This window comes from Cryptomeria japonica, chromosome 5 (assembly GCF_030272615.1).
Source record: "Cryptomeria japonica chromosome 5, Sugi_1.0, whole genome shotgun sequence".
Lineage (NCBI taxonomy): Eukaryota > Viridiplantae > Streptophyta > Pinopsida > Cupressales > Cupressaceae > Cryptomeria > Cryptomeria japonica.
The window spans coordinates 671,363,665-671,377,690 of NC_081409.1; the positions used below are offsets into that span (position 1 = coordinate 671,363,665).

Genomic DNA, 14,026 nt, shown 5'->3' on the forward strand with positions numbered 1-14,026 from the left:
TCTTACATTGCCCGTAGAGGATGGTCAACAATTAGACTTCTCCCTGAGAAGTTTACAATACCACCTTACATTGCCCGCAGAGGGTGGTTAATATTTACAATACCATCTTACATTGCCCGCAGAGGATGGTTAATAATTATACTTCTCCCTGAGAAGTTTACAATACCACCTTACATTGCTCGCAGAGGGTGGATTTATATAATACAAAGTATCACTGAACTTGAGACTCCCTCGCAATCGGAGTTTCATTTTCTACAATACCGAGTCTATCCCTGAAGTACACAAACTTCACTTTGGATAGAGGCTTGGTAAGGATATCTGCAACCTGCTCATCAGTGCTGACGTATTTCAGCTGAATGGCACCCCTTTGCACCATATCCCGAATGAAGTGATAATGGGTTTCCACATGTTTTGACTTGTCATGAAACACTGGATTGATAGACATTTTAATACAACTCTGGTTATCACAGTGAATAACTGTAGGGTCCCATGGTTGACCAAACAGTCCAGCAAGAAGCTTACGAAGCCACATTGCTTCTCTGGATGCTACACTTGCTGCAATATACTCAGCTTCAGCAGTACTCAATGCCACTGAGGATTGTTTTCTGCAGGCCTAAGAGATCACTGCAGAACCCAAGTTGAAACAAATACCGGAGGTACTTTTCCTGTCTTTGACGCTTCCAGCCCAGTCTGCATCAGAATAACCTTCCAAGGTTATTGGAGTGTTACGTGGATACTTCAGCCCAAAGCCAACTGTGCCCCTGCAAGTATCTTAGAATATGCTTGGCTGCAACAAGGTGAACATGCTTGGGCAAACTCATGAACTGACTGAGGGCATTCACAGCAAAACATATGTTTGGTCTAGTGTTAACTAGATACATCAGTGATCCAATCAACTGTCGGTACTCGGATGGATCTGCAAATTCAGAGTTAGCTGCAGAAACACTTAACTTCTTTAAGTTAGATTCCATAGGAGTAGATATTGATTTACAATCCATCATTCTAAATCTTTTCAAAATGTCAATAGTATACTTCCCTTGACTTAGAAAGATTTCGTTAGATCTTTGCCATACTTCTAGACCTAGAAAATAATGCATTAGACCTAAATCTTTCATTTCAAATTCTGAAGCTAATTCTTTCTTGCATCTAATAATAAGTTCATCTTTACCAGTCAAAAATAAGTCATCCACATAAAGAACTAGAATTAGCATTTCATCATTGGCTACTTTAAAGTAAATGTTAGGGTCAGCATCATTTTTACAAAAGCCTAGGCTTAGCAAATATTTATCAATTCTTTCATACCAAGCACGAGGAGCTTGTTTAAGACCATATAGAACTTTCTTTAACTTGCATACATGGGTTAATTTATCCTGAATCTCATATCCCTCAGGTTGCTCAATATAAACTTCTTCCTCAATGACACCATTGAGAAAGGCAGTCTTAACATCCATCTGATGTAGTTTCCAACCCTTAGAAGCAACAATAGCAATTATTGTTCTAATGGAAGTATATCTAGCAACAGGAGCGAATGTTTCTTCATAGTCTATGCCTTCCTTTTGGGAAAAACCACGTGCTACAAATCTAGCCTTATATTTTTCAATACTACCATCAGCATTATGTTTAATTTTAAATAACCATTTAGAGGAAACAACAGACTTACCTTTGGGTCTAGGCACAAGGTCCCATACATCATTCTTGATGATTGACTGATATTCTTCATCCATAGCAAGCTTCCAGGCATGATGACTTAAGGCTTCTTCAACATTGCAAGGTTCAGTTTCAATGAGATTACACATTAAAGAAACATAGTTGGAAAATACCTGAGGTCTCTTAGTTTCACGGAAGGTGCCACTTGGAGCAGCAAATCTTTCAGCTTCTTGAATGGTGTTTCTTACCCAAAGTGGTCTCTTCTTGGTAACGACAATGTCATTAGGAATATCAGTGGGATTCATGGGTTCTGGAGGATCATCATGATCATCTTGTGGTGGAGGTTCAACTTGCTCACTCTGAATCTCAGGGTTAGTATCAACGTTCATATTTTGATTATCATCAGATTCATCAATAACACAAGAACCTTTCGATTTCTTAAACACAATGTCTTCTTCAAATTTAACATCCCTACTTACCTCAACATACCTTTGACCTGGGATGTAAATCCTGAATGCTTTGGAGGATTCACTGTATCCGACTAGCATGCCTTTCTTTCCGGAGGGTTCCAACTTTGATCTCTTTTCCTTGGGCACATGAACATAGACGGGACTTCCAAAGATCCTGAGGTGACTAATGTTTGGTTTGAATCCTGTGAAGGCTTCTTCTGGTGTCATGTTCTTTAGAGCACGATGAGGACATCTGTTCTGGATATATACTGCTGTTCTAGAAGCCTCAGCCCATAGGAAGGTCTGCAAATCTTGATCGTGAATCATAGCCTTTGCAGCCTCCACAATGGTCCTATTCTTTCTTTCAGCAACACCATTTTGTTGAGGATTGTATGGAACACAAAACTCCCTCTTAATTCCTGACTCAACACAAAAATTATGAAAGCTACCGGAGGTGTACTCACCTCCATTGTCAGATCTTAAACATTTGATTCTTTTATCATAGAGGTTTTCAGTTAATGCTTTAAACTCTTTAAATTTACTTAAAACTTCATCAGATTCTTTAGATTTCAAGAAGTAGATCCAAGTTTTCCTAGAGAAATCATCTATGAAGATTACATAATAAAGGAATCCACTAGGAGATGCTATAGACATAGGACCACATAAATCAGAGTGAACAAGTTCTAGTTTGTCTTTAGCTCTATTTTCACTTTTATGAAAAGGACTTTTAACATTCTTACCAATAGCACAACCTTTACAAGTGTTATCATGAATTTGACTGAGTTTAGGCATACCTTTGACTAACCTTTCAAGGGATGGAAGAGCTTGATAATGTAGATGTCCAAGTCTTCTATGCCATAACTCACATGATTTCGGGGCCTCATTAACGAGGGCTTGAATAGGGTTAGTAGAGAGCTTATAAAGACTATCATATCTATGACCAATTATATGAGCAGATTCAAAACTATCTTTCTTAGACCAAGCAAGAACTTTTCCTTCAGAAAATGCAATTTGATAACCTTTATCTTCTAGAGCAGAAATGGAAATTAGGTTTCTTTTAATTCCAGGAACAAATAATATATCACTAAGATGCAAGGAAATACTAGAATCTAATTTTAGAGAAGTAGAGCCAGAACCTCTTACCAAATAACGAGCGTCATCACCAATTACTACGTGAAGGCTAGTATCCTTTAATAGAATATTAAAATAATGTTAATTTTAGTATTAATGCTCAATAGTGTATATTCTATTTTAGTCAGATCGTCTTCGATTTTCTTAGCAGTTTCTTATTAGAAACTTGCTATTCTTGTAAATATCCTTGTATTATTTATGAGCGTCTTGCTCATTCTGATATTGAATCAATTCTTTGAAATCCATTGCGTGTCTCGCATTGTTTTATGGTATCAGAGCTATAGGAGAAATTTTTTCGAAATTTTTTGAATCCTAATTTCCAATTAGTGGAAATTTTCGAAATTATTTTTTGAAAAAAATTCATCAAAGTTTTTTGCCTATCTTCTGGGGTGGTATTGTCGGTTTTTTTTCTTCCTGCGACCTGTGTTCTCGACCTGTAGGGTTGTCGCGTGTTGCCACGACCTGTGTTCTCGACCTGCAGGATCGTCGCGTGTTGCCGCGACCTGTGTTCTCGACCTGCAGGGTCGTCGCGTGTTGTCGCGACCTGTGTTCTCGACCTGCAGGGTCGTCGTGTGTTGTCGCGACCTGTGTGCGACGTCGCGGACTTCGAACACACTCCGGCGTTGCCTCCACCACCCCCGTGACCTGCAACAGACTTCGGCGTTGTGCGCGTCTGCAGGCTTCGGCGTCGCCACCTCCAGTGTCGCCACCTGCAACTCGCCCCCCTCTGCAAACGTGTGATCTGCACCCCGCGACCTGCATCTTTGGCGACGACATTTTTCGATTCAGGTGTTAACTTTAAGTTTTTATCGAAAACCAATTTTTTCTTGCAGATTTGTGGTGGGTTTTTCGAACCCTATTCTGGGTAGTCCTTTTTTTTGGGTGCCTCGATTTTCGTGCCTCGATTTTCGAGCCTGCGGATTCAGATTCTGACAGCAGATTCCTTCTGGGTTTTTCGCACAAATTTGTGGGTTGTCTTTGGATTTTTCTGGGTCAGCCGATTTTTTTTTTGGGAAACGTGCAAATGGCTTCTCTCACCAATCTGATGTTAGAAGGCAGTCAACGCTTTAATGGTCACAATTACAACATCTGGAAACAGCGTATGTTGACCATTTTTGAATATAGGCGTCTTGACCAGCTTGTGTTGGGAAAAGAGCTCAGTCCTGGTACACCTGGTGCAGATCAAGATAAGTTTGATGAACGCAATCGGGAGGCAGTTATGCTTCTCAAACTCTCAGTGACTGATGATCAGTTACCGCAGATTCCTTCTGGCAAGACAGCTTCCGACATCTGGAAGCATCTGAAGGAACTGCATGAGACATCCGACAAGAGCCGAGCATTCTTTCTAAAGAATCAGCTGTTCTCCATTATGATGGATGAACGTATGTCCTTACAGGAACACCTCACGAGGATTAAGGACATTCGAGATCAGCTCGAAGCTATTGGTCGGACTATGGAGGAAGAAGACATGGTAGTAATCACTCTGAAAAGTCTTCCGAATCGTATGAACACTTCATTGAGACCCTCAATATTACTTCCACTAATGTTGATCTGAAGTTTTCAGAATTGTGCACCAAACTTCTACAGCAGGATCGCTGGAAACAGCAGTTTGGTAGTGGTACTACATCAGCCTCTTCGGAAAATGCCTTCACAGCCCAATCCTTTCACAAGGATAAAGGCAAATTTCAGTCCTCTCAGTCTTCTCAGCAGAAAGGCTCTTCTCAGACACAGGATGGAGCTAAGAAGAAGAATGTGCAGTGCAATTACTGTCACAAGTACGGCCATATGAAGAAAGATTGCCGTCAGAGGCTCGCTTCTGAACAAAAGAAGCAGGGAGGGTCACACCAGAAGGCACATGTTGCTGAACATTCCGAGCAGAAAGAGTCTGCCTTTTATGCCTTTATGGCTAAGAGGTCTTCAGATCATGCCAGGTCTTCTGCTTGGTACATCAACTCTGGTGCATCACGTCACTTTTCTCATCGGCGTGACTGGTTTACAGACTTCTCACCTTTCAGTGATTCCGTTGTATTTGGCGGAGGTGAGGAGTATACAGTTGTTGGCAGAGGCACCGTTCAGATACAGTTTGGTGGCAGGACTCTCCTTTTTCTGAATGTGTATTATGTTCCTGGAATGGAACTTAATCTGCTCTCTATCAGCCAGATTATGAGGAATTCTCCTCAACTAGATGTGGTGTTCAGTGCTCACAAGTGCTCCATCATTGATCGGGAGACTCGTCTTACTGTTGCTGTTGGTCTAGAGGATCATGGCCTATATAGGCTCCTTGACACTGGTGATTCTCCTGAAGTGGCTCTGGCAGCTCGTGTTTCTCCTCTTAGCACTTTGTGGCATCAGAGATATGGACATCTCAACATTCAGTACCTCTCTCAGCTATCTCGGGAGGGACTTGTCTCAGGGTTACCTGATATTCAGACTCAGCATCTTGGAGTATGTGGCGCCTGTCAAGCTGGCAAACAGCATCGGACTTCATTCCCACATGGCAAGTCTTGGCGCGCATCTAAGGTACTTCAATTACTTCATGTTGATATTTGTGGTCCTATGAATACATCTTCTGTTACTGGTTGCAAATACTTTTTGCTTATTGTAGATGATTTTAGTAGAAAGATGTGGGTGTACTTTCTTAAACATAAATCAGATGTATTTAGTATCTTTCAGAAGTTTAAGTCCTTTGTTGAAAAAGAGTCTGGACATAGTATCATTACTCTTAGGATAGATAACGGGGGGGAATTTTGTTCTTCTGCATTCTCCAACTTCTGTGATACCCATGGCATCAAACGCCAGTTGACTACACCCTACACTCCTTAGCAAAACAGTGTTGTCGAGCATCGCAATCGTACGGTTGTTGAGATGGCTCGCTCTATGTTACAACACAGGAGTGTTCCGAATAAGTATTGGGCTGAAGCAGTGTTTACTGCTGTCTACCTTCTTAACCGTTCTCCTACTCAGGCTATTAAGGGGAAGACTCCAGAAGAGGTTTGGTCTGGTCGGAAGCCTAAGATTAGCCACTTGAAGGTTTTTGGCTCTGTTGCCTATGTTTGGATTCCAGATGCTAAGCGCTCCAAGTTGGATTCTAAAAGTCAGAAACTCATGATGACAGGATACAGTGATCACCATAAGGCCTACAGACTGATAGATATAGACACTGAACGTCTTATCTTCAGTCGTGATGTTGTATTTGATGAAGACGGAAGATTCTTTCAGTCCCCTTCTTCTGAGCAGAGTTCTGAGGATCAGCCTCACAGTGTTCTTATTCCATTAGGTTCGCCTGATGGGAGGGATGATGCAGAATCTATTTTCGATGATGCACTACCTGAGTTCCCTCTGGAGAATAATCCTCCTCTTGCTGCTCCTGTTCCTGATCCTGAGCCTCCTCCAGCTTCTCCAGATGTTCGCACTTCTACTCTCCGGCCTAAATGGTGGGCCAAGACCATTGGTGATCTCAGGGATACTGAGCTCATTGAGGGTAGAACCTCCCGTAATAAGAGCAAACAACAGCATACAGTCAATTTTGCTCTCATGGCTAACATACACAGTGTTTTTGAGCCTCAGACATATTCAGAGGCTAAAGGTATACCTGAGTGGGAACAGGCTATGGAAGCTGAGTTCCAAAGTCTTCAGAAGAATCACACTTGGGCCCTTTCTGATCTTCCTTTAGGGAAGAAGCCCATTAGCTGCAAATGGGTGTACAAAGTAAAATACAAAGCTGATGGAACCTTAGACAAGTATAAGGCTCGCCTTGTTGCTCGTGGGTTCTCACAGAAAGAAGGCATTGACTATGAGGAGACTTTTGCTCCTACAGCTAAAATGAGTACCATACGGCTCGTTCTTGCCTTGGCAGCCCAGTTCAGTTGGAAAGTCCATCAGATGGACGTCAAGAGTGCTTTTTTGAATGGTGACTTACAGGAAGAAGTCTACATGACGCAACCCCTAGGATTCAAGGTTGCTGGTCAAGAACAGAAGGTCTGTAGACTAGTCAAAGCACTCTATGGTCTGAAACAAGCTCCTCGGGCTTGGTACATGAAAATTGATAAGTATCTGACAGATCATGGTTTTCAGCGGAGTCCATCTGATGCAAACTTGTATATCAAGCATTCTAGTAATGATATTCTGTTTGTAGTTGTCTATGTGGATGACTTAATCATTACTGGCAGTTCAGCACATTTGATCACTGGGATCAAACAGGATTTGTGCCGCACCTTTGATATGATAGATTTGGGACTTCTTCATTACTGCTTAGGAGTTGAAGTCTGGCAGACTGAGCACAGTATCTTTCTCTCTCAGTCCAAGTATGCCAGAAGTCTTGTGGACAGGTTCAGAAGTCTTGTGGACAGGTTCAGAATGCAGGATTGCAAACCTGTCTCTACTCCTATGGAACCCGGGCTTAAACTTTCAGCTCAGTCATCCTCACCAGTTGTGGATGAATCTCTGTTCAGGCAACTAGTGGGCAACCTCATTTACCTTACTGCCACTAGACCTGACATCAGTTTTGCAGTGAGCTACATTTCACGCTTCATGACAGCTCCCAAGGCTGATCATTGGATAGCAGCGAAGCGTGTGCTGCGTTATGTGAGTGGCACTCCTGATTATGGACTTTTGTACACTCAGAGTTCTGATCCTATACTTAGTGGTTACACAGATTCTGACTGGGCAGGTTCGGTTGATGACCGTAATTCTACAGCAGGGTATCTGTTTAGTTTGGGATCTGGTGCTGTCACATGGACTAGTAAGAAGCAACAGGCAGTGGCTCTCTCCTCGACAGAAGCAGAGTATCGGGGAGCAGTTAAGGCATCTTGTGAGGCGGTTTGGCTTCGACGAATGCTTGCGGATATGCATGTCTCCCAGGCAGGTCCTACTCCCTTGTTCTGTGATAATCAGGGAGTGCTCAAACTCACCAAGAATCCAGTCTTCCATGAAAGAACCAAGCACGTGGAAATGCATTGTCACTATATTCGACAGCTGGATTAAAATAATGTTAATTTTAGTATTAATGCTCAATAGTGTATATTCTATTTTAGTCAGATCGTCTTCGATCTTCTCAGCAGTTTCTTATTAGAAACTTGCTATTCTTGTAAATATCCTTGTATTATTTATGAGCGTCTTGCTCATTCTGATATTGAATTAATTCTTTGAAATCCATTGCGTGTCTCGCATTGTTTTATCCTTTTCTACTAGGCCTGAAAGATGATCGCAGTAACCTGTGATGTGTCTGGAGGCACCACTGTCAATCAACCATGTATTGCTATCTGAGGGAACACTGCTAGATAGAGCGGAGATAAATAAGAAGTCATCATTTTGTTCTGAGACTTCATTTAGGTTTGCTTCACTTTGGTTAGGGTTAAATTGACATTCCTTAGCATAATGACCAAATTTGTCACATCTAAAACATCGCACACGCGAGGTATCTCTTGGTTATTTCCAAGGGTGTTGGGAACTAAAGGATCTGGAATCCCTATTTCTTCTAAGATAAGGTTGCTTCCAATTTCCCCTTTTCTTGCATTGAGCTGCAAGCATGTGATGTTCATCTACATGGGGGCTCTTGGATTGACTCCTTGTGAAGAGGCGAGACTCTTCCTGGATGCAATCATTCTTAAGGCGATCAAGAGTAGGTAACTCCGACCGACCACTTACGGTTTGGATAAATGACTCCCAAGAGTGAGGTAGACCATTAAGGGCAATCATGACAAGGTCTTTATCTTCCATGTTATGGCCAATTAAACCTAGCTGATTCTTTAGTTTTGAAATTTTTATGAAATAGGAAATAACAGAATCTTCTTTAGCCATTTTGATATTAAGTAGTTGTTGTCTTAACGTAATTGCCCTACTAAGATTGTTAACTTCATATGTACCTTGTAGATGGCTGAACATTTCCCTTGCAGTGGTGAATGAGGCAATAGAGGTGACGAGGTGGTTTTTGACTGAATCAATGAGAATCTTCCTGGCCTTGATAGCATCCCTTTTGAATTGTTTCAACTCAGTTGCATCCGAAGGCTCAGTTAGCTCTTTCGCTTCAATGAATTGGAGAAGATCTTCTTCCTCAAGAGCCAACTTGATTCGAACTTTCCATGCAGTAAAATTTAGATTCCCATCAAACCTATCTTCAACTTTTAGCCCCATTGACCTGATCTGCAAAAGCTACAGCAATCTGGAAATAAAGGTGTACTGAATTTTAAATCTGAAGATTGATCTAACCAATTAGCTCTGATACCATGTTAATTTTAGTACTTTCAGATTGAATAAAACTCAGAAAATCAGAATTAGTTTAAACTAGGTTAATTAATTTATTGTTTTCCAGATTTAAGCATAGTAAAGGAAATGAAATACAAAAGGACAAAGCACAGTTACCCTGGGAAAACCTCCTAGGAGGAAAAACCCAGCCAAAGAGATCCTCGGATCTGATTATAGATTATGGTAATGCAATTGTTACAACACTTACTCAAGAACTTGTAGAAGTAGATGTTGCTGTTACAGAAAGAATGGCAGATTGCTTCACTGTCATGTGTGTGTTTGTTGCTGATAGCTTGCTCCTTCTTTTAACCCAGATTTACAGATCCTCAAGAACTTTGCACAATCTTAACTAAGTTCGCCTCCTTCTAATGATGTAATTCATGCCTCAACTTGAAGACTTTCTTCCTGAAGTTCGCATTCTCCAGACTTGTGTATTTCGCATGAAGTTAGTGCTACAATTGATTATTTGTGGTGAGAGTTGAATGCTTATTTATATAAGGAGCGAACCCCTTTTAGCATGTCGGCTTTTGCAAAATAGAACCCTTTTTAATTATTTAATTTACTAATTTCTTAATGCGAAGTTAGGATAGGTCCTATCATGAGGCGTGTATGTTTTAGCATAGCGTGGAGGTGAGACGTGGAGGTTTAGGGCCCAGCCCTTATGCGTTGGAGGTTTAGGGCCCAACCCTAATTACAAACAACAAATGTGTTTATGCTTCACTTGATATATGATCAATGGTGAACATTAATTAGAAGAATCAACGGATGCGAAAAATTTAGTGGATTGGACTGATGAGATGGATTAGTTGAAAGAGTTAAATGCATAGTTGGAGAAATAAACAAAATTAATATTTTTTTTTTGGGAGAAAAAATAATTAAATAAATTATTTTTATTTATTTAATTTTGGGATAAATGTTAGTTCTTTAAACAATTTTAAAATTTATATAATTACAGTGGACCAAAAGAAATAGTGAGTGAATTAATTAAATAATTGAAATTATTTAGTTAATAATGGGGGAAAATGATAAATTAATTAAATAATTACTGATTTAATTAATATAGATATAAAGAAAAAATGAAATAATTAAATAATAACTTTTTTTTAATTATTATAAATGAAAATTAAGCTGCATTTGATACTTCAAAGGACAAGCTGGCAATCACACTGCCTAGTGACCCTGGTAGGCTGGTATTACAATTTTCTAATTAGATTCAGATGGTATATTGTAATGTTCCCTGTTTGAAATGGGATTTAATAATAGATAACAATAAATTAAAATATTGAAAGATAAAAATGTAATATGATATAATTAAAATTTAATTAAGTTCAATGAATGGTTAAAAGGCATGAAATAAAAGGTTGTGACTCCTTCAAAAATAAGATATAAAATGAAGATCATTTCCTTGGGAGGAGAGATAGAAGGAATATAATAAATCACAAATTGAAAAGGAAGAAAAAAACAATGGAGCATATGAATCAAGGAAGGTTTAATAGTAAGGAATGGGAAGAAAATAAGGGAATGGCTATTTGAAAGGGCAGAAATTATGAAAGGTTATGCTCTTTCAAAGGGAGCTACTTGTGAAAGGTTGTGACATTTGCAAAGGGCAGATATGATGAAGAGTTGCGACTTCTCCATCACATTGGAAGATATAAAGTGAAGAAGGTTTCATTTGAGGAGGACATGCAAGAGAGATCAATTTGGAAAATACATTATTATTCTTGAAAGGCAGCAATGGAGGGTGGCGACTCAATTCTTATGAAAGGTAGTGACCCTTTCACCAATAAAGTACAAAGGAGAAATCATTCCAAGCATTGAAGGATCACTTATCAATCATCACTCTCCAATACATGAAATCAGCACTCACTCAATCCTCACTCACCAATACATCAAATCAGCACTTATCAGCACTCACTCAATCCTCACTCACCAATACATCAAATCAGCACTTACTCAATCATCACTCATTAATCCATCAAAAGTAATTATCAAGTATCAAATCAAGAAAACAATTAATCAACAAATCACCATGATGAATTATCAATTCATTCAATCAATCAAACATACAAACATCCATTATTCCAAAATTAACTATTCAAGCATCAAATCATTCAAATATCAATCACTAAGACATCAATCATTCAAACATCAATTCCTTCAAGCATCATTTAAGCATCTACTCATCAATCCTTCAAGAAATGACAATTAAGAGAAATCAAGCAATCAACAATACTCTAGATAATCCCTGAGTAATCAGTCTTGGATTTGAGAAAGTGTCTTACAAGTAGGAAGGATGGCCCCCCTTCTAAGTCTGTGAGAGATGAGAGGATGGCTCCCCTCTCATGCTCTTATCAAGTACACCACCCAAAGATGAATGGACGACCAGCCTTCCATGCTCATGGGCCAGGAGGTGGAATGGATGACCATCCTTCCGTGCTCTTGGGCTTGATCAAGGAGGATGACCCCCCTCCAAGGTGGACTGGGATTTGTAAGTATATGCTCTTGGCAATATTTAGGATGACCCAACTTAATATTGGTATTTGCAAATATTTCTAAGAAAATCACAATATGATCTGCTGAGGAATATGCTATGATGTATCAATCCTAATATTAATGATGCCATGATTTATCGATCTGAGTGTTATTGGTCTTCGACAAGACAGTCTGGGGGAGAGAACAAAAGTAAGTTGTATCTTTTGAATTATTCTTAGAATTATAGTTGAATATTATAATGACTTGTCTTCAAGTTTGATGAAATTATATTTATAAATTTATCGCAATTCTCATCCTAAGTTGGAATTGTTGTTTTAGGGCGAAAATCAAGAATATCCCAAGGAGGGACATTGCATATATTTAGATTCGTCAACTATCACAATCAATGCCATAAACATCCTAGAGAAGGCAATATTGATCACCCAATTTGTTTTACCAGCAAGAAGTTGGTTCATGTTGAGAAAAATCATATAACTAAAAAGTGTGAGGCCTTAAGCATGATGTAAGCCCTATAACTATAAATGGTCAGTTATATGAGATGGGTTTGAATGAGGTGTTGTGCGTGTGTGTCATGATGAACATGAAGGAGTACTATGTGAGTGCCATGAGAGAATAGCAGGTGGAATCATGGGGTTAAAGCTATGGTGGTGGAGGTGTTACAAGCCTGACTTTTGTAGCACTACATAGGAATGCCCATTAAGTTTTCATATGCATTTAATGTTTGTTAGTGCATTGGTAAGCATAGTTGGTATGATGAGATGCCTCTTGACCTAGTGCAATTTCAAGAGTTGTTTGAGAAGTGGGCCATTGATTTTTCAGGTTCAATCAAATAGTCAACAGTTAGAACTGGTGGATAGTATTTTATGACAACAGATTATCTCACAAGGTGTACTAAAGGTGTGGCTACACAAGATTTGTTTGGCAATAACAATACAGTTTATTTTGAGAAATAATTAATTTGGTTGCCCACTCAATGTCACTAGTGATCAAGGAAAGCAATTATCTTGCAGAAACAATGTAGGTTTTGCAGTGCATTTTCATGGCATGGCATCATAAGAGCTCACCACAAGCAAATGGTACTGCTGTGTCTTTTAATGAAATCCCAGAGAACATATTGATTAATGTTTGTGATGTTGGCTGATCGGATTGAGATGAACACTTTTCAGTAGTTTACCTGGCATAGAGAAGTACATGTAAGAACTTTATAACACAAGATAAACAGAACCATAAGAGAGGATGAACAAATTTGTCTAGGAACCTGAAGGTTTTAAGATCTTAAGAATGTTTTTTGTATTTTCCATGGATATCTAGCTTTCTTGTTATGGCTAACTTCTTATGATTCAAGTTATAATGTTCTAACATTTGACTTTTAACCTTGGAGAAACTTTTCCTAGCACATTATGTCTATGGAAGCTTTTCCATCAACATGTACCTGATCTTAATCTACAAATATTTAGTTGTCTTTGCACGCAGCCATTTTATGGAGACACTTAGAAGGCTAGACTGGCAGCTGTATCATATGCATCTAGTTTAGACTTCTCTTCTGATTCTTTTTTACTATAGTTTTCCTTGCAGTGGTCAACCATACTTCTTGATGTGACATGATTGTATTGATTTTCTAGTACGTGATACATCTATTCTGGAAATTGATCTTCTCATGCATTGGCAGCAGGACCTAAGGAATGGTTGAAAGCACAGAAAAGGAGGACATCAGAATTTTTGATGGCACCTATTGTTGCATCACGTGACAGACTCAACAGCGCTTATAATTTTCTAAGTACCTCCTCCTCAATGAATTTATGGTGTGGCACTAGAGCTCCACTATAGGAATAATAGGAACATGTTGCTTCTTTGTTATTGAATCTTTTTGCTTGACATTTGCAATATTGCAGAGACAGGGGAGATTACATCAAATAAAGACTATGAAGAAGCTGAAAGGCTTGTCAAAGTTGCTGCGCGAGATTGCATTCCACCAGAAGAAGGTTCATTTGTTGCCTTTCAAGCTAGATCAGGTGTTGAGGTTTATACTTTATCCTTGTGTTGCTATTTGCATTATATTCTTG

The 14,026-nt window shown here is 39.3% G+C and overlaps 1 protein-coding gene across 8 annotated transcripts in view; it reads left to right on the plus strand.

Moving 5' to 3' along the window:
- LOC131039530 (uncharacterized) overlaps window positions 1-14,026 on the plus strand; it is a 129,476-nt gene that overhangs the window by 24,843 nt on the left and 90,607 nt on the right. For 7 of the 8 annotated variants that reach the window (XM_057972313.2, XM_057972315.2, XM_057972312.2 and 4 more), the window contains exons 2-3: window positions 13,633-13,740; window positions 13,856-13,983. In XM_057972313.2, the coding sequence (XP_057828296.1) occupies window positions 13,633-13,740; window positions 13,856-13,983 (236 nt within the window). The remainder of the gene's footprint in view (window positions 1-13,632; window positions 13,741-13,855; window positions 13,984-14,026) is intronic. The other variant, XM_057972316.2, reaches the window with a different exon arrangement.